We start from the raw sequence: 19,816 nt of genomic DNA on the forward strand, positions 1-19,816 counted from the left end.
GGTAACTAAGCATCCATCAGCTTCTGAATCTCTCATTTCCAATGGCATCATAAAAAGCCAGGCAGAGAAACTAGGTTTTGTAATGTATTTGTAGTTTCTGTATCAACATGGTGTAAATGAGTGGTAATCCTGTAGCTTATGTCTTGATTCTGTAGTAGCATACACCAGCCTTGCAGATACGTCCACAGTAGCTACTAGTCCACACAGATGATAGTTAAGAGTCCACCTTTCTTTCATCTGGAACTCAAGGTGGTGAGTTCCAGTTGAATCTCAGATGAATATATTAGGGTGATATTCCATTCAGATGGAGAATTCCATTCAGGCACATACCAGCACCACCCACCTGCTTAACTTTAACTGGACTGCTACATCATGTTCCTTAAAATTGCCATACTCTCTACCTCGACATGCTATTTTAATCATTTGTGGCACGATAATAAATGTACTCATTAATGTGGAGGTTCTCAAACTTGGGTCCAGTATTCCCTGTAAGAGGGATTCCCAGCTGTTGTTGACTATAACTCCCAGGATCCCCAGCTACAGTGGCCTTTGGCTGGGGATTATGGGAGTTGTAGTCAACAACAGCTGGGAATCCCTCTTACAAGGAACACTGCTTGGGCCCCCAGATGTTGTTGAATTACAACTCTTATCAGCCCCAGCCTCAATAGCGCAAACAATTGCATCGTGGCCCAACAATCTCTGCATTTCTATCAGAATCATTAAGGTGGTTAACAGTAATAAAATAAATGATAGTCCAAAACAATGTCATTAAAATAACTCTAAAAACAACCCAGAAACCCTAAAACAACAACAGCAGCAGCAGGTTAAAAACAAATTTCAGCATCATGCAGATCTATCGTTTAAGAGGCAGTATCCAAAGAAGCCCACTGGAAGGGGAAGGTTTTGGCTGCCTGCCAGGAGGTGAGCAATAATGAGAGCAGATGGGGCCTGCCTTAGGAGGGAGGGGGCAGGCCGTCCTCTCCTGGTTGTGTGGCTTCCCAAGGCATCTGGTGGGCCCCTGTGTGAAGCAGGATGCTGGACTTAGTTGGGCTTTGGGCCTGATTCAGCAGGGCTTTTCTTATGTTCCTATATTCTTCAGAATCAGGGCACCATGAACAGCAAGGGGGCTTGTCTCTTCTGCCCACCTGACAGCAGGAGAAAGGTTTCCATGCTGGAGTAGGTTCAAAGCAGCTGTGAGGGACCCCAGATTGGATTGTGGTTGTGGTGCTACCGGAGGGGGTGGTTGTTTCAACTCCCTCCTTCCGTGCTAGTTTCCAGATGGAAACTGTCCCACTAGAAGCCGCTGGTAGACATGATGGGAGGCAGGGGGGAAGAGAGGTAGCTATATTTTACCTGTCTTTCCCCACCAACCCCTAGCAAATAGCTTTGGGGAACAATTTTTAGAAGGAAAGCATCCACACATTTCATTTTTCATTGAGGAAACATTTACGTGTCACATCTTTAGATGAACATTAGAAAAAAGTAGGCATGAAGTAAAAAACGAGAGAGTGTGTAATGGATGAAGGGGAAACAGCAGGGAAATAAATACTCTTCTAGTTTACATCGCTGACATCAAAATCCACATTTTCAACAGCAGGCATCAGTTTTGGGTATTGGCTTGCAACATCTGTTCCCAAGTATGACATACTTTGAGTTCTGAAACTAGTTCTTCAGAGCAGCCCACCTGGCACTCTGTGGCTGCTGTTAAAAATTAATGGATTATTACCACCAGATTTTCAAGTTTAAAAAGAAAAAGAAAAAGTAGCAGAAGAATGGTTGGCCACAAGGTGGCATACAAGATGCAAGCAGCTTCTGTGTCCCATGTTGACAAAAGAACACAATTCTTGTTAAACTTTTTTCCTCAGAGCAAACTAGATATGCAGGTGGCACAACCAATACCAGTTGGTATTCCTACCAAAAGTAAAAACCATGCTGCCTCCAGCATGGAGGAAATTTCTCTCCCCTGTTGTTGGACTGAGATTCTCCTTCCTCTGCTGGTTTTAGCTTCACTGCCTACTTGATTGGTGCTGATTTTATTTTATTACCATTTGTTGTTTTTAATGATGGTAGATCCTTTAATATTGCTAGCTACCTTAAACGCAAAAAGCAGACTATAAATATTTTAATAAACAAACAAATGAATCTGCTCACTAGCTGAACAAAGAGATATATTGGGGACAGGGCATAGCTTAGTGGCAGAACTATGTGGGCAGAAGTCTCCGGTTCAGGGCATAGCTTAGTGGCAGAACTTTGTAGGCAGAAGTCTCCGGTTCAGTCCCTGGCATATCCAGGTAGGGCTGGGAAAGACCCTTCTCTGAAGATCTAGAGAGCTAATGCCTGTCAGGGAGATAATACTGTGTTAGATGCAGCAATGGTTTGAGTCAGTAAGAGAGCTTCACATGTTCATAAGTCTCTTGGGTCTTTCTTGCCTCACAGGAACATTGAAAGACTATATGATATAAGAATATATTCTATCAGTTATTCCATCCCCCTGACTGAGGAACCCTGAGTGTCCTCCTGAGTAGGGTGGAGAGCCGGTCTTATGGTAGCAAGCATTAATTGTCCCTTTTGCTAAGCAGGGTTTACGTTGGTTTGCATTTGGATAGGCGACTACATGTGAGCACTGTCTGCCGTAAGATAGATCTATCTATCTATCTATCTATCTATCTATCTATCTATCTATCTATCTATCTATCTATCTATTTAAATAGATAACATAGGAAGCCGCCATATACTGAGTCAGACCGTTGGTCTATGTAGCTCAGTATTGTCTACACAGACTGGCAGCGGCTTTTCCAAGGTTGCAGGCAGGAATCTCTCTCAGCCCTCTCTTGGAGATGCCTCCAGGGAGGGAACTTGGAACCTTCTGCTCTTCCCAGAGCAGCTCCATCCCCTGAGGGGAATACCTTGAAGTGCTCACACTTCTAGTCTCCCATTCATATGCAACCAGGGCAGGCCCTGCTTAGCTATGGGGACAAGTCATGCTTGCTACCACAAGACCAGCTCTCCTCTCCCATCCCCCTTAGGGGGCGGGGGCGTAGCTCAGTGGTAGGGCATCTGCTTTGCATACAGAAGGTCTCAGCTTCAATCCCTGCCATCTCCTGGTAGGGCTGGGAAAGACTCTTGCCTGAAACCTTGGAGAACCGCTGCCAGTCAGTGTCAACAATACTAAGCTAGGCAGACCAGCGTCTGACTCAGTACGAGGCAGCTTCCTCTGCAATGAGGCCAGCATGAAATAGAACTGGGTAGCTAAGAGTGGACACTTCCGTGTAGGTTATGCTGGGAGCTGGTGCTGATGGAGCCCTTGTCTGGTCCCACCTTCTCCTTTTCCTCTCCACAGGCAGTGTATAAGCTGGCTGATGTTGCCTGCAAGTGCCATGGCGTCTCGGGTTCCTGCAGCCTCAAGACCTGCTGGCTGCAGCTGGCCGACTTCCGCAAAGTGGGCGACCTCCTGAAAGAGAAGTACGACAGCGCTGCGGCCATGAGGATCACTCGCAAAGGGAAACTGGAGCTGGTGAACAATCGCTTCAATTCCCCGACCCCGGAGGACCTGGTCTACGTCGACCCCAGCCCCGACTACTGCCTGCGCAACGAGACCACGGGCTCGTTGGGTACTCAGGGCCGGCTCTGTAACAAGACCTCGGAGGGCATGGATGGCTGCGCGTTGATGTGCTGTGGCCGGGGCTACGACCAGTACAAGAGCGTCCAGGTGGAGCGTTGCCACTGCAAATTCCACTGGTGCTGCTACGTCAAGTGTAAAAAGTGCACAGAGATTGTCGACCAATACGTCTGTAAATGAGCCCGCCCAGAGCAACAAATCTTTATTATATAAATCTATATAAATATATTTTATATATTTGTATAAATAAATAGATGGTGACGACGATAATAATAATAATAATTAAAGAAGCTTATTTAAGAGACACTTTTTTGCGGGGGTGGGTGGGTGTCTTAAGATGTTTCCATTTGAACGTCTGCCTGGCTGGCTGCTCCTTTTAAAAATTATTTAATTGGGGAGCAAAATGAGTGGCTTGCGTCCTGGTGCGTGCTGATTCCCTCCCACCCTTAACACGAGGAGAAAAGGATGGGCCTACGGCTTCTTCATTGCCCAAGGATGTGATACCTGATGGCTGAAATTCAAATGGGAGTATGTGCTTCTTGGACACAGTGTCAGGAGAGTGCCTTCCACGCTCAGGTTGATTTCCAGAAGGACTTGGAGTCTTTTTCTGCTTCATGTAAAAACACACGGCAGGATACCAGACTTGACAGCAAATCGCCTGTGTTCAGTCCTGAACAGTGGCTTAAGGGACGGGGTCCATGCACAGTGTGGCTGAAGTGCAGAGAGACAGAAAACTGTTGCACAATGGCAGATGGTTCCTCTGCCTCCAGTGGAGGAAAGAAAATATTTCCTTTCACCTAGAAAGTGCTGCTTTACCCATCTATCCTGACAGAAACCCAGCATCTGGCTCTTTGGCATTTTCTGGAACGTGGGAGTAGGGGTGTTGGAATCTACCAAAGCTCTGGAAAAGCAACGGTGTTCTTTTCTTTTGCCTGTTGGTCTGTCTTCTCCTTGTGGAAAAAAACTGGCTGCTGTTTCCTGGGCCTGTTGGATTGTTTGGGGAGAAACATGTTCTGTGTGAGTGTCTCTGGACTTGACACACAAAGGACTCAACAAACAGGACACCTCAATTTTGACTTGGATGGTTACCTTTCGCACTCCTTTTCATCCTCCTTGACGCTGTCCTAGATGTACAGTTTGTTGTCAGCATTAAATATCCCTTGTTGTTGCCCTCTCCTCCTTTGTTTTAGTGAGTGTACTTGTTTTGGGTGGCTGCTAATGTATTTCACAACACAGGGGCTGCAGTGCCAAGTTGGACACTGAACTTGGCTTGAACTTATTGCAGTCAGACTTGATTCTCGTGTTACTTCTTGCCATGGCAAAAGTCACAAAGAGGTTTTTTAAGAAACCCTCAATGTTGCATAGAGGCTATTTGGTTTGTATGCTTCTTTGCATGGCGAGAGCTGGTTTTCAAGTGGCTAAAGCAAATGTGTAATGGTGAAGGAGGCTGCAGATGAAATACATCCATGTTGTGTGTGTGCTGAGTATTAAATTTGCCTTGTAAGACTTGGACTTCAGCAGAATTATTCCAGGTGCTAAATTGCATACCAGAGAAAGAATGAAACGTTCATAAGGACATAAGAAGATCCCTGCTGGATCAGAACAAAGGTTGGATCTTGTCCACCATCTTGTTTCTTGCAGTGGCCAATCAAATGATTCTGGGAAACCCACAAATAAATAGGCCATGTAAGCAACAGCCTGCCTTCACAGTTGCTTCCCAGCAGCTGGTATTCGGAGGCACAGTGCTCCAGAACGTGGAAGTTGCATCATAACTAGTATGAATGAATTAATACTTTATTACAGTCCTTGCCAAGTACAGTCATGACTAGTAGCCATTAGTAGACCTATCTCCTGCGAATTTGTCCAATTCCCTTCAAAGCCATCCATGTAATGCAAACCTCAAAAATCCAATATCCCTAAGATAATACAGAAGGCTCTTTTGCTTTATCAATGCTCCTGAAAAAGAGTATCTGATCAAAACATATTGGATTTAACCATTTTAAATTTTAAATTTCTTCTCCGTCCATATGAACTAATAGTTGGTACTGCTGCCGCCACCACCACTACACCTTGTGTCAGCAAAGCTCATAAATTAATAATGCATTCTTTTCATCAAGAAGAAAACAAATCTCTTTCAGCAGCAGCTGGTAAATCACTTTGCTAATGGGAGCTACAGACCAACAAGGTAGAAACATAGGAAGCTGCTGTATACTGAGTCAGACCATTGGTCCATCTAGCTCAGTATTGTCTACACAGACTGGCAGTGGCATCTCCAAGTTTTCAGGCAGGAATCTCTCTCAGCCCTGTTTTGGAGATGCTGCCAGGGAGGGAACTTGGAACCTAGATGCTCTTCCCAGAGCGGCTCCATCCCCTAAGTGCTCACACTTCTAGTCTCCCATTCTTATGCAACCACCAGAGCAGACCCTGCTTAGCTAAGGGGACAAGTCATGCTTGCTACTACAAGACCAGCTCTCCTCTGGTCTTGTAGGTGATTGTGGAGGGGAATTGATGGGGCCGTAGCTCAGTGCTAGAGCATCTGCTTTGCAGGCAGGTCTCCGGTTCAATCCCTGGCACTTCCAGGTAGGGCTGAGAAAGACTCCTGCCTCTGAAATCTTGGAGAGCTGCTGCCAAGTTTGTGCAGGCAATAGTGAGCTAGATGGACCAAGGGTATGACTTGATAGAAGACCCTTTTCTGTGTTCCTGGGCTCCTTACTAGAACTCTCAGGAGATGGAGGTGGGAGCAGGGGGGGCCTTGGTAGTCACTGTTCAGAGCATGCTTGCTGACTGACTAGATTAGAACATAAGAACAGCCCTGCTTGGTCAGGCCCAAGGCCCATCTAGTCCAGCATCCTGTTTCACACAGTGGCCCACCAGATGCCGCTGGAAGCCTACAGGCAGGAGTTGAGGGCATGCCCTCTCTCCTGCTGTCACTCCACTGCAACTGATATTCAGAGGCATCCTGCCTTTTTATTATTTTATTTTATTCATTCATTCATTCATTCATTCAATTTCTATACCGCCTTTCCAAAAATGGCTCAGGGTGGTTTACACAGAGAAATAATAAATAAATAAGATGGCTCCCTGTCCCCAGAGGGCTCACATTCTAAAAAGAAACACAAAATAGACACCAGCAACAGTCACAGGAGGTACTGTGCTGGGTCTGGATAGGGCCAGTTACTCTCCCTCTGCTAAATAAAGAGAATCACCACGGTAAAAGGTGCCTCTTTGCCCAGTTATCAGGGGATTTGAGGCTGGAGGTGGCCTATAGCCCTCCGACTAGTAGCCAATGATAAGACCTCTCCTCCAATTGAGGTTGGAGGTGGCCTATAGCCCTTGCTGATATCAGCAGCCTAAATGAGGGTCCGTGAGCTAGTGAGCAACCCTGTGCTTGTGTAGAGCTGACTAAGGTGCCCACTGCCTCCTAAGAGTTACGCGCAAGAGCAGAGCAGGCATTCTTGCTCCCCAACTGAACATTACATGCAGATGTGGCTAAATAGGTGAGTGTATTTGTCAGATGTGTCAAATCACATATAGGACTCATGCCACTTCCTATAAGGAGCCATCTTCCATGTTTGATGTGGTTTATATGAAGTCTTGAGCCTGCCTTACAGCATTTCTTGTCATCAATTAACCATTAATTATAAAAAATAGATGCAGTATAATCCTACTTTTGAAAGCCATCTCCTGAGAAATGAGTCACGATTCACGAGCCAGTATCATCCTAATGTTCTTGCTAGTAAATTACAAATAGAAAAGATTTTCCAGTACCTGCAAGGATCACGTTGTAGGCGGCAGTAATAAGAAGGCCCAGCCAAAAGCCTTAGATAGTTTACTGTGTTCCTTTTATTTATTACACATGTGTTTTTCCAGCTTAACAACCTCCGTATGAACAAAACTAAATGGCCAACAAATAGAAATGAACAAACGTCCAGTAAAATCCCATTTTGGAGGTTTAAAAGTTCTATTTGTAATCAGACACTTCAAATCATTTCCTAATATTGCTGCTACCATAGATGTCAGTAATGTATATTTCCTAGGTAACAGATCTGAAGGGTCTGGTATATGTAAGAAGAAGAACACGCTGGCAGGTTAACCGCCTTTAAAAATACTGTTTAAGGTTTTTTGTTTTAAATCCATACATTTGTTGGCATTACAGAGAGCAATTTCTTGGCTTACATCAAGTGTCCTAGATTTATGTTCTTTTCATATACAGTCCAAACGCCAGTGGTACAATAATTCAAAGCAATGAAAACTCTTTTCCACCCACGGAAAAACTGAGAGAAGAATGCCCTGATCCATCTCCCTTTAAAACTCACCAGGAATTGGAATGATCCCCAAATCCCATGAAATCTGTGAGCTACATATGCCTGGAATACAGTATACTTTCTTCTCAAATGGGGGGAAAATCACTCTCTGACTAAAGATATCTTCTTTCTTTGTATCTTGCATGTTGAACTCCGACTGTTGAATTCAAGCTCCTCACCGGTTTTGTACAGCTTTCTGATAGGGCTGCATAGAGGCCTGCAGCAGGGTTTTCCCTATGGTGGAAATAACACACTAAGCTTGTCATTAAGCGATGGGCTTAAAACAAGAGTGGAGTGTTAAGTGTCCCTTTTTGTCAAAAAGTAGCTGTGGCTTAAGGCTACAGTGCATGGAGAGGAGAGCAACACTTTTGCTCTGCATAATTTCCCCACCAAAAATGCTTCCCCACCAAGGGTGGTTAGGAACATAGGAGGCTGCCATATCCCGAGTCAGACCATTGGTCTATCTAGCTCAGTATTGTCTCCACAGACTGGCAGCGGCTTCTCCAAGGTTGCAGGCAGGAATCTCTCTCAGTCGGGATGTGCACGGAACCGTTTCGATGGCGGGGGGGGTGCAGTTTTAAGTTTGGGGGAGGGTGTCCTTACCCCTCCCGCCGTTCCCCCACCACCACCAGCGTCCGGTTTTAGTAAAGCTCGTCGAGGCGGCAGCGTACCTCCTTGCCACCCTGTTGCCCCCGTTTACTGGAACTACCTGGAAGTATTTGGCACGCCTCCATCTGCCGGCACAGACACACCCACGTGCACCAAATATGGGTAGTTTCGGAATACGGCAATGGGGTGGCAGGGAGGTACGCTGCTGTCCCGGCAGGCTTTACTGAAATCGAACGCTGGTGGGGGGAAAGCGGCAGGAGGGGTAAGTGCGCCCTCCCCTCCCCTTAAAGCTGCACCACCACCCCACCTCCGAGCCTCCCCTGCCTGGTTCCGTGCACATCCCTATCTCTCAGCCCTATCTTGGAGAAGCCAGGGAGGGAACTTGGAACCGTCTGCTCCCAAAGTGGCTATTTGCTGTGAAACGCAACTTTGGAGTTGATTTTTAGTGCTGACCTCCCCACCTGCATACTGTGGTTCTGAGCTACATTAGGCTTAAAAAAAAAAAAAATAGGGGCTACTTCCAGTCATTTTCCTCTTTTATGCCTGTCTCTTGAAGATGGGCTCAGCGTCACATGTAGTTTGTCTTTGTTTTTGCCCCTAGTCTAAGGGAAGGAAGAGAGAGTGGAGTCTGGAGGCTGAATGGAATAGAGAATTAATATCAGCTGAGATGGCCTTGAAAACAATACAAGAGCAGCTGCCAAAGAAGTCTTTATTCAAGAAATATTTTCACTTGACTGCCCAAGAGAGATGTGTTCTTGCCAAAGTCCTAATCAGAAGGACCAGGCAGTCAAGTGAAAATATTCCTAGAAAAAGATATATTATTGAAATGAGTCTGGAGGCTGAGTGGCTATGCATTATAGGATATTTACCCCATTTGAGGTCTTTCAGATTTCTAAATTTCATGTTACACATTCATTTTAGACTGGAAAGACACTGTGAGGTCATTCACACAATCAAAAACTATGTTCTACCCTGGTTTGGGAGCTGTGTGTGCCGCCAGTTTTCAGTTGTGTGGAAGCAAGGTAAGAGGAAATACTAGGTAGATTTTCCTCCTACCTTGCTTCCACATAATCACGTCTACCCAGGTTTTCCTCTTACTTTGTTTACACACAACCAACAATTGGGTGCACACACAGCTCCCAAACCTGGGTAGAACACAATGGGGCTATTCTCACGACCAACAAAAACCGGGCTAGCAGAGGCTAGCCTGATTTTTGCCCGGTGGTTCTGGAGCGGCTAACCCGCTCGAGAACCCCTGGCAAAAAGCAGATTTGTGGAACGAGCGCTCCTGCAAACCTTCTTGCGATCGTGAGTAGCCACGGCACGCCGTTGTGCCATACCTACTCATGAGTAGACCCCCGGCCGGGAGGCTTAAAAGCCACCTCCCGGCTCGGGGGTCTCCCCAGTATGTCCTGCGCGCTTGTGCAGGGCATACAGGGGCTTGCGGGGGCCACGTGGCCCCCGCTCCCCCCACCCCCCGCTGGCTCCATCTCAGAGCCGGCCATCGTGTGGGCGGCCGATCCAGCCACCCAGGGCTCCCTGCCCGCTCTTCCCGCTCACCAGACGAAACCAGGTCTCACTGATCGTGAGACCCGATCCATTTTTTAATTGTTTGAATGACCTCACTGATGATTGTATTTTAAATAATAGGAAATGTTTGAGGTAGAGAGTGGAGTACGAACTGGAGTACAGCTATCCTTGGGAAAAGATGGCATAAATAAGAGAGGGGCTAGAAGTCACCTGGAAAGAGATATTGGGGAAGGATGCTCCATTTATGGCAGCTGATTGGAAACACCAAATGAGAATGCTAAAAAAATTTCCTCCAAGAATGGAGGATTTGATATAAAATATATGTATATCCCCATCCAGAAAGAAGTCGGGAGTGGCATTTTTAGCTCCATAACAGCTCTGTGAGGTAGGTCAGGCTGAAAGATGCTGACTGACACGTTGAGGAAAATTGCTCAAAGGTATTGCTAACTTGTCCTTTTAATTTCAACAGGGCTGATTTGAATAATTTTCCTCAGCATGTCAACTGCTGACTTGCTCAAGGCCAGTTCATGAACTTCATAACAGAGCAGCGATTTTAACATGGATTTTCCACAGCCAGCTCCCAATCTCTAGACACTGGAGCACTCTTCAGCTTGTTCTTTTCCTTGATTGAATGCCAATAGTTCAGAAGACACTGTGCAGAACATAGTGTTGACACAACCTATAGCCCCACAGGGCTTGCGATCAAAGTAAACACAGATGGGAGAAAGGGCAGTCTGATGACAGAGTAGCCAGAGTAGCAAGGCTGGTAGTGGGTGCTTGAACTTTGAACAGGCAGCACTGGAATGGCAAAATTTTGGCAGATCAGAAGAGACTGTAGACGAAATAGGTTTTGAGGAAGGGTTTAATAGGGGAAAGGGAGAAGATGGTGCTGGCCCAGATGGAATAATAAGGAATGGATGATAGCATGGATATCAAAGGGTATATGAACTCATATGTCTCTTTCTGTTTTTATAGGAGAGTAATTGAACCCGAGAAACTGCATATCTCCGACTCTTTCTTTTCTCCAGTTTATCCTTTATTCACAATGTGTCAGTGAGTTTGTTACTGCATTGCAAGAAAAGGTACTTTAAAAATGAAGGAGGCCATATAGCAACACGTTAACAGGTCTGTTCTGAAATGTGTGAGACAGATAGCTGTAGAATTTAAAGTGTACTCACAATACACCCACTTAGATTCAATTGCATATGATTATGAGTCAGTAAATTGGACTTTTATACTCAACACTTATCTCTGCCACTGATCTGCTGTCAAACCTTGGCTGAGTACTTTATTTCTTTGTGCATAACATTCCATGTAACTCATTTAGAATAAGGATATTTTGCATTTATCTCTAAATGAGTCTACAACCAGCAACTAATTTTGAATTGGGGGCCATCTTTTGAACAGAGCAGTGACTGAAGGTTAGGACTGCCAGCTGTGACTGATGCTATTCTTGTAGGTTTTCCCTTCCCCACCAGTATTGTTCATAATATCAAGCCATTACGTCTCTAGGATGGGTTTCAATAGTCATCTGGTGATTGATGCTAATTCCTGGAGACTCCGGGCCAGTTCTGAGGGTTAGCAACCCTACAAGGTCCAGTAACATTGGCACCACTTACTGACTCTTGCCATGCATGCAAAGGGATCTCAATGTCGTTTTCTCTGTGTGAACAGCAACAGAGCGTTTTAAACACCCCAGCTAGGATTGCCAGCTGAATGAAACTATTCCTGGTGACTTTTCCCCTCCACTATTCCCCCCCCCATATTTTTTCACAATCTCAAGGCATTAAAATCTCCAGGATTGTTTTCAGTCAGATCAGGAGTGCAGCAAGGTTGGAGTGGGCACAGAGACAAGATTTTAAAATGCCCCCCCACCCCCACTGATGCTCAGCTCATGAAGTAAAGAAATCTTAAATGAGGCTGAATAGTGGTAACAAAAAACATAGTAAAATCTCTCTCTCTCTCTCTCTCTCTCTCTCTCTCTCTTTCTCTCTCTCTCTCTCTCCCTCCTATGTGCCACAATAGAACATCATCCTACATTATTTTAAAAAACGTTTTGTAAAATGTGGACGATGCAAGTCATTTAATGGTACTAGAGAAAGACATGCTGTTCTGGTAGCTCCAGGTCTTAACACTCACATCAGTTTTGGAGGATGAATACAACTGAAGGAAGCCTGGGCGGGTGTGCAGCTGGGGGAGTCAGTCTCTGAGGGAAGGTGGGATGCCTCCTTGTCTTAAGGAGGTAATTATTAGACCACTTCTGAAGAAGCCTACCCTGGATCTTTCGGACTTGAGAGGAAGTGTGACTCTCTTGGTCCTTCTGGACCTCTCAGCAGCTTTCAATACTATAAACCATAGTATCCTTCCGGAGCGTCTGAGGGGGTTGGGAGTTGGAGGCACTGCTTTGCAGTGGTTCGGCTCCTTCCTCTCAGGCAGGTTCCAGATGGTGTCCCTTGGAGGCTGCTGTTCTTCAAAATCTGAACTCTTGTATGGTATGCCCCAGGGCTCCATAGTGTCTCCAATGTTGTTTAACAACTACATGAAACCGCTGGGAGAGATCATCAGGAGATTTGGTGCAGGGTGCTATCAGTATGCTGACACCCAAATCTATTTCTCCATGTCAGCATCATCGGGAGAGGACATAACCTCCCTAAATGCCTGCCTGGAGTCGATGATGGGCTGGATGAGGGATAACAAACTGAGACTGAATCCAGCTAAGACGGAGGTACTCATTGTGCAGGGTCGGAACTCGAGAGATGATTTTGATCTGCCTGTTCTGGATGGGGGTCACACTTCCCCAGAAAGAACAGGTACACAGCCTAGGGGTGCTTCTGGATCCGAGCCTCTCCCTGGTCTCCCAGGTTGAGACGGTGGCCAGAAGTGCCTTCTATCAGCTTCTGCTGATATGCCAGCTGCGTCCGTTTCTTGAGGTGAATGACCTCAAAACAGTGGTACATCTGCTGGTAACCTCCAGACTGGATTACTGTAATGCACTCTATGTGGGGCTGCCCTTGTACGTAGTCCGGAAACTACAGTTGGTCCAGAATGCGGCAGCCAGGCTGGTCTCTGGGTCATCTCGGAGAGACCATATAACTCCTGTATTGGAGCTACACTGGCTGCCGATATGTTTCCGGGCAAAATACAAGGTGCTGGTTATAACCTATAAAACCCTAAACAGTTTGGGCCCTGGGTATTTCAGAGAATGCCTTCTTCGGCATGAACCCCACCGCCCACTGAGATCTGTTGGAGAGGTCCGTCTACAGCTGCCACCGGCTCGTCTGGTGGTCACTCAGGGACGGGCCTTCTCCGCTGCTGCCCCGAGGCTTTGGAATGCACTCCCTAGTGAAGGGGTGGGGAACCTTGGCCCTCCAGCTGTTTTTGAACTACAACTCCCACCGTCTCCAGTAATTGTGGCTGGGGATGATGGGAGTTGTAGTTCAACAACAGCTGGAGTGCCAAAGTTCCCCACCCCTGCCCTATTGAAATAAGAGCCTCCCCATCTCTGACAGCTTTTTAAAAGTCTTTAAAAACACATCTCTTCGCCCAGGCTTTTAATTAAAGTTGTTTTAATGGTTTTGGTGCTGTTTTAAAGTATTGTTTTAGAGATTTTAAATTGTTGTAATGTATTTTTTTTTCCCTTCCCCATTTTCGTCTTGACAAATGTTTTACTTTGTTTTTATTCTGTTGTAAACCGCCTAGAGACATAGGTTTTGGGCGGTATAAGAATGTTTTAATAAATTAAAAAAAATGTGACTTGCCTCTGGGGGCCCCCAAGGCAGTGGGCCCCCAGACAACTGTCTCCCCTTGCCTTATTATAGTTACGCCCCTGAGTCAGATGTGGGGCCCAGTTCCCATAACAATCTGTAACTAGAGAACTCTTATAGAAGCTCTGCTGCTTTTCACACTGCTAAGGGGGACACGGATGAAGAGCTTTTGCTTGTGTCTCACCTGGGAGAAAGTGACTGAGGTTAATAATTAATCTGTGTATGGAGTGGTGTGGCGGAGTCCTTGGGTCTTTCCAGCTGGTGATATATTCCATCTTCTCTACTAATTCCTATGGGAGATGTTGCTGGGGTCCAGACGATATTTGTAATAACAGTAGACACAATGGTCAGCCCCTCGCATATTTTTCTACTGTGATGGTGACCAGCCTTTCAAGTTGTGAAAAATTGGTGGAGGACATGCAGAGCAGCAATCTGGGATCACACAGCCTTCAGGGACATATTTCTGGAAGGCAAAGAGCACTTACGGAACAGAGAAGGGTAGCCAAAACTGCTCTCCGCTCTCTCTGTGTGTGAGCCTGGTTGCTTGGGAAGACTCTGGCTGAATTAAGAGCAGCCTCTTTGCACGGAGATGCAGCTCTACTGTGTTCCCAGATTGCTTCTCTGGAGGCCAGCCAGTTTTTCTTCCTAACATGAATGCAGAAGGCAAAATATTGCAGGAGGAGGAAAAGCTGAGGAGGGCCCTAGGCCTAGAGCAACATGTGTGTGGAGTCAGGGGTGCAAACTAGACGAAAGCTTGAGGAGCCACTCATCACTTACTTTTTTAGGGGGCGAGGAGGAAAGTCTTTTTGTTGTTGTTAAGGGGGAAATATGGAGTATTAGATTTGCGGGGGGAGTTCCTCAAATGCTTAGTGAGCATTTGATCTACACCCCTGTGTGGTTGTGGTTATTTCCGTGGGTGGTGGCTTATGGGAGGGCTGGTTCCCATGGATGTGCCCCAGCATATGCTCTAACTTCTGCACCTGAACAGACCTCTGCTCCTGGGTGCACTTCTTTTCCTGATCTTGACCTGTGCTGTAGTTTGTTTTTCTAATAGTTGCTTACAGTAGCCTCTCAATTACACACACACACACACACACACACACACACACACACACACACACACAGAGTCCCCACCCCCACTGCAATATTATAGTTGCTGTTCTTTTATCATACTGCTGTGCCAATTTTTACACACTATTGGCCACTGCTCTTCCCAATATTTCCAAGATACTGGATTAGGGGGAGAAATCTGGTGCCTTGCTGGGTTGCCTATCCCCACCTTACCCTGTGACCCTAAGCTCACTTTCAAGGAGGTACATATACAGAAGTTCTGAACAATATTGCCTGGATTTAGTTTAGGCAATGGCTAATTCACAACATACATTAGCATGATAATCTTTACATAAATGGGTTTATATGGGTTTTAGGCTTACACAACTTGCTATGAATGGAACCACAAGAGAGTCTGTGGTGAATACACTTCACAGAACTACCTGTACAATTCATGCAATATTCATGCACCGTAGAGAAGCTGCTGATCTTTGTAACGGGCAAGATTATTAATTATATGGCTAGGTATCTATTAAATCGTTGTTAAATTATCTGTGGCTTACACTGCTTTCTCCAGCCATCTTTATTTATTTTTATTTCTCTATGTAAACCACTTTGGGAACTTTTGTTGAAAAGCAGTCTATAAATGTTTGTCGTGATCACTGGAGTATCACTATATTTTAAGCATAAGGCTGCAGTCCTCTGCAGGCTTACTTGGAAATATTATTGACTGAACTCAGTGAGACTGACTTCTGAGCAAACATGCTCAGGACTGAGCTGCAAGAGGTCTGAGGGCCAGAATGTTTCCCTGTTGAACATAATCCATCCACCCTCACTTCACCCTCCCATTTGTTTTCCTTTTTTGCACATTGTGAAAATAACACAGAGGCATATTCAAGGCTGGCACAAGCCGTTTTACTGCCAAGTGGTTACACTTGATTGCATGAACCACACAAAGTGCTCTGCCAAGTCCCTTCAGGATGCTGCTGAAGCGTGGCTGGTAGATCAGATGCTATGTCTCAGGCATTGCAAAAATAATATTCATGTGATCATTGGTTGCTTAAGCAATAGAGCCAGCCCTGACTGTATTTTTACTTGATTGAGTTCCCCACTCCACTAAATGCTGTTTTGTTTAGCAACAAGAAGCTTCCCTTTTCTGCTCAGCAGGCAGAGGAAGGACTTGACTGTGTGCAAGGTTTGTTTGCAGAACCACCAATGTACAACCTCTGGTCCTGTTGTACACAATTCCCTACAGGTTACTAAATTCAGACTTCATAAAAGTGTATCCTTTACATTCAGGGCAACACCGTTAACATGAAGAAACCAACTGATTACAGGTTTTGTGCAGAAAAGGGCCGCCAGAATGAGCAGGTGGCTGGAGCACCTTTCCTATGAGATAACGTTACAATGGCACCTTTTACATTAGAAAAAAGGCAACCAGGGCGGGGCGGGTGTGTGTGTGTGATAGAGGTTTATAAAATGACGCATGGAGAAGAAAGAAGTTTTTCTTCCTCTCTCATAGCACTAGAACTGGGGGTCATCCAATACAAATTATTGGCTGTAGATTTAGGATGGACAAAAGGAAGTTCTTCTTTGTGCAGCACATAATCTTTAGATTGTGAGCCCTTTGGAGACAGGGATTGATCTTGTTTATTTATTATTTCTCTGTGTAAACCGCCCTGAGCCATTTTTGGAAGGGTGGTATAGAAATAGAAGAAATAAATAAAATAATCATCATAATAATTAATCTATGGAATTCACTGCCTCAAGTAAATTATGGGCCAGATGGATTAAGACAAATGCACAGGGGACAAGTCTATAAATGGCTACTATTTATGATGGCTATGTTTGTTTGTTTATTGTTCAGTTTTTATAGAGCCTTTCAGAAGACATCCCAAGGCAGTTTACAAAAATGGAAATACAATAACATTTCATAAAAATAACATTTAAAACCTTGACATTGCTTAGACAATTATTATTTATCCCTTTTCAGCAAAAAATAATGATGATAATAATCACAAAGCAAAAAATAATGATACTCCTAGCAAAAAGAATGATGCTCCTGCTAAATACGCTTCCATGACATTTGAACCCACCCATGCGAGAATGTCGATATCCCACCTCAACCCGACTTTGTCAAGCTGACTTCAGATGTCTGGTCTTCAAAATGAATGATGGGCTATGGATATTCTCCACCCGATGTTGGCATGTTCAGACGTCATGGAAGCAGCAACAGTATCAGGAGTGCAGGCTTGGTGTGACCTGGCACCTCTCCTGGCCACCGTTATGTGTGAAGCTGCCTATAGAAATGGCCTCTATCCCAAACCGGCTCAAAATGGAAAAACAAAACAAATACCAGCAGTGGTCACTGGAGAGATGCTATGCTGGACTGAGTGCAGATAATTACTCTTCTTTTGCTAAAGTTGAGGGATGCACCATTTAAAAAGGTGTCTCTTTGCTCAGTTGGGTGGGTGGGTGGGTGGGTGGGTGGATGGATGGATGGATGGATGGATTGATTAAGTGCCATCAAGTCGGTGTCGACTCTTAGTGACCGCATAAATAGATTCTCTCCAGGATGATCTGTCTTCAACTTGGCCTTTAAGGCCTCTCAGTGGTTCATTCATTGCTATCGTAATTGAGTCCATCCACCTTGCTGCTGGTCATCCTCTTCTTCTCTTTCCTTCAACTTTCCCCAGCATTATGGACTTCTCAAGGGAGCTGGGTCTTCGTATAATGTGTCCAAAGTATGATAGTATGAGCCTGGTCATTTGTGCCTCGAGTGACAATTCTAGATTGATTTGTTCAGTTAGCAGAGGTAAATGGCGACCTCTATAGTATATGGCTATATGCTCCCTCCAGGCGGGGGTGTAGCTAGGGAAGAGGGGGAATGTGTTCTCCCCTTTCCCCTGTGGCCCTTTGGAGTGAGGGAGATAATAAAGAAAATAGGGAGGGGTGGATCTGGGGGCCCCAGGTTATTTGAACCCATCTGCTAGGGTTGAAATGCCCCCTTGGAATTCCGGGTATCACCCGGATTTCTTAGCCCACCCGGATTTGCCTGGATTTCAGCTTTCATTTTTTTTTAAAAAAGGAAAAAAGTTAAGCTCTAGCCCTTGTAGAAGCGGAGTTATGGAGCAAAACGTGCAGCCACTATTCTGCTCAACCACTGGACTTGGATGAAGAGCGGAAGAGCACAGGAGGCTCGCTGGGAGGGCTTCACTTTCACAAGTCCAGTAATGCCCTGAGGAATGTTGCCTTTGTTATCAGCAGGGGTCCCTATCAGGCAGTTGAGCGGATAGCTTGCTTTTGATGTGAATCACTACACAGCCTACCACGCTGTGTATTGTACTGTTTCAGGACTTTCTTGGCTTTACATTCAGTGCATGCCTACTTAGAAGTAAGCACCGTTCGTTTCAATCAGATCTTCTCTCAGAGGAGTATGTACAGAATTGCAGACTTCATTAAAAAGCTGTGCATTTGTTTTTTGTTCTATTGCTGCTGTTAATATGTCAAGGAAAATGGTCCGGCAAAGATATCTTCCCGGATTATTGTTGGTAGATATCCAGAGCAAATACAGGTCAACTGGAAAGTGCAGCTGCTAATTTGCAAATGCAAATTATTTGCAAGCCAATTGACACAGTATGCAAATTAGGCACCCGGATTTGGAGAGCCAGAATGTAGTAACCCTACCATCCACTCCATGATAGCTACACCCCTGCCTCCAGGTACAGCGGCTGTATGACTGAATAGGAACTGCAGGGAAGCAGCGATGGCTACTTGTCTTCATTCATAGCCCACCTTTGAGTTCCCCAGAATCATCTGATCGACCCCGGCGGAAAACGGGCTGCCCTCTATGGGCTTCTGACCTGAGAAAGCAAAGCTCTTCTGCCTTACAGGATTGGGAGGAGAGGACTACACTCTCATGATGCATACGAGTAAGCCCCGCTGCGGGTACTCATCTGCGCAACAACCGATGGGATTGTGTGCTGAAAACGTATTGTGTGTCATCACCATCGTCAGCACCTTACTTTATCCCAAACCTTGTCATGTCCTCCGTTTGGCATGTCTTTTCCAGGCCCACAAGTCACAGACAGACATCCGTGATGTCAAGTCCGGCGGCAGGACTCCGTTAGGCGTCCAGCTTCCCATGGAAGGATGCAAGAGCATAACACAAAACATCCATCCCTTGGCTGGCTGAGGCCAGTTGTCTGCTCAGCTCAGCCTCGGGAGCTTCACAAGCGGGGCATGACGCGTATAACGCAACCCCCCCCGCCCCGCTTGTTTGCTCCCGAATATCTTGAGATAAACTGCCTCTGGATAACGAGGCTCCATTTTTAGAAGCCATACAAATAAGCCGGTGTTTCATGTTTGTTTTTTATTTCAAAGAAAGACCCAAACAAACAGCAGGGTGCTTAAATATAATTGTGTGTTGTTCTGTATATGAGGTATGATGAATCACGCGTCCTTAAACCTTCGGGTGTTGCTTTGCTTGACGGGGGGGGGGGGGGGGGGGACGACAAAGACTGGGTGGGGCCGGCGTATGTGTGGGTGTCTCTCAACCAGGTTCCCGTCTTCAGAGAGTCTTCAGACATTTCTTGCTGCTCATAGAGCTTGAATCCATTCCCAAATCCCTCACACGACGCCCAGCGCGACTTTTAACACAACCCTCACGGGGCACACTTGTGGTACACTAACCCACACAGTTGAGTCCGCAAGCCGCGTAGCTCTGGACGCATATTGCGTGACAGCCGACCGGCGGCAATATTAAGAGCCGCGCGCCCACCTCCTCCTTATTTATTTATTTTTTTAAACCAACGCGGGGTGGGAGGAGCTCCTTCCGCTGAGGGGCGGCGCAGGCAGCTGGCTCGTGGCGGTCCCCTCCCACTCGCAACAAAACAAAGTCCAGCAACTACAACTCCCAAGATACCTTTGCCCTAGCCGGT

The 19,816-nt window shown here is 45.8% G+C and overlaps 1 protein-coding gene across 2 annotated transcripts in view; it reads left to right on the forward strand.

Moving 5' to 3' along the window:
* Nucleotides 1-5,125, forward strand: part of WNT5B (Wnt family member 5B) — a 156,081-nt gene extending 150,956 nt beyond the window's left edge. For both annotated transcript variants that reach the window (XM_053255876.1, XM_053255877.1), the window contains exon 5: nt 3,341-5,125. In XM_053255876.1, the coding sequence (XP_053111851.1) occupies nt 3,341-3,799 (459 nt within the window). In that variant the 3' untranslated portion in view covers nt 3,800-5,125. The remainder of the gene's footprint in view (nt 1-3,340) is intronic.
* The last annotated feature ends 14,691 nt before the right edge of the window (nt 5,126-19,816 follow it).

This window comes from Hemicordylus capensis, chromosome 5 (assembly GCF_027244095.1).
Source record: "Hemicordylus capensis ecotype Gifberg chromosome 5, rHemCap1.1.pri, whole genome shotgun sequence".
NCBI classification, from domain to species: Eukaryota; Metazoa; Chordata; class Lepidosauria; order Squamata; family Cordylidae; genus Hemicordylus; species Hemicordylus capensis.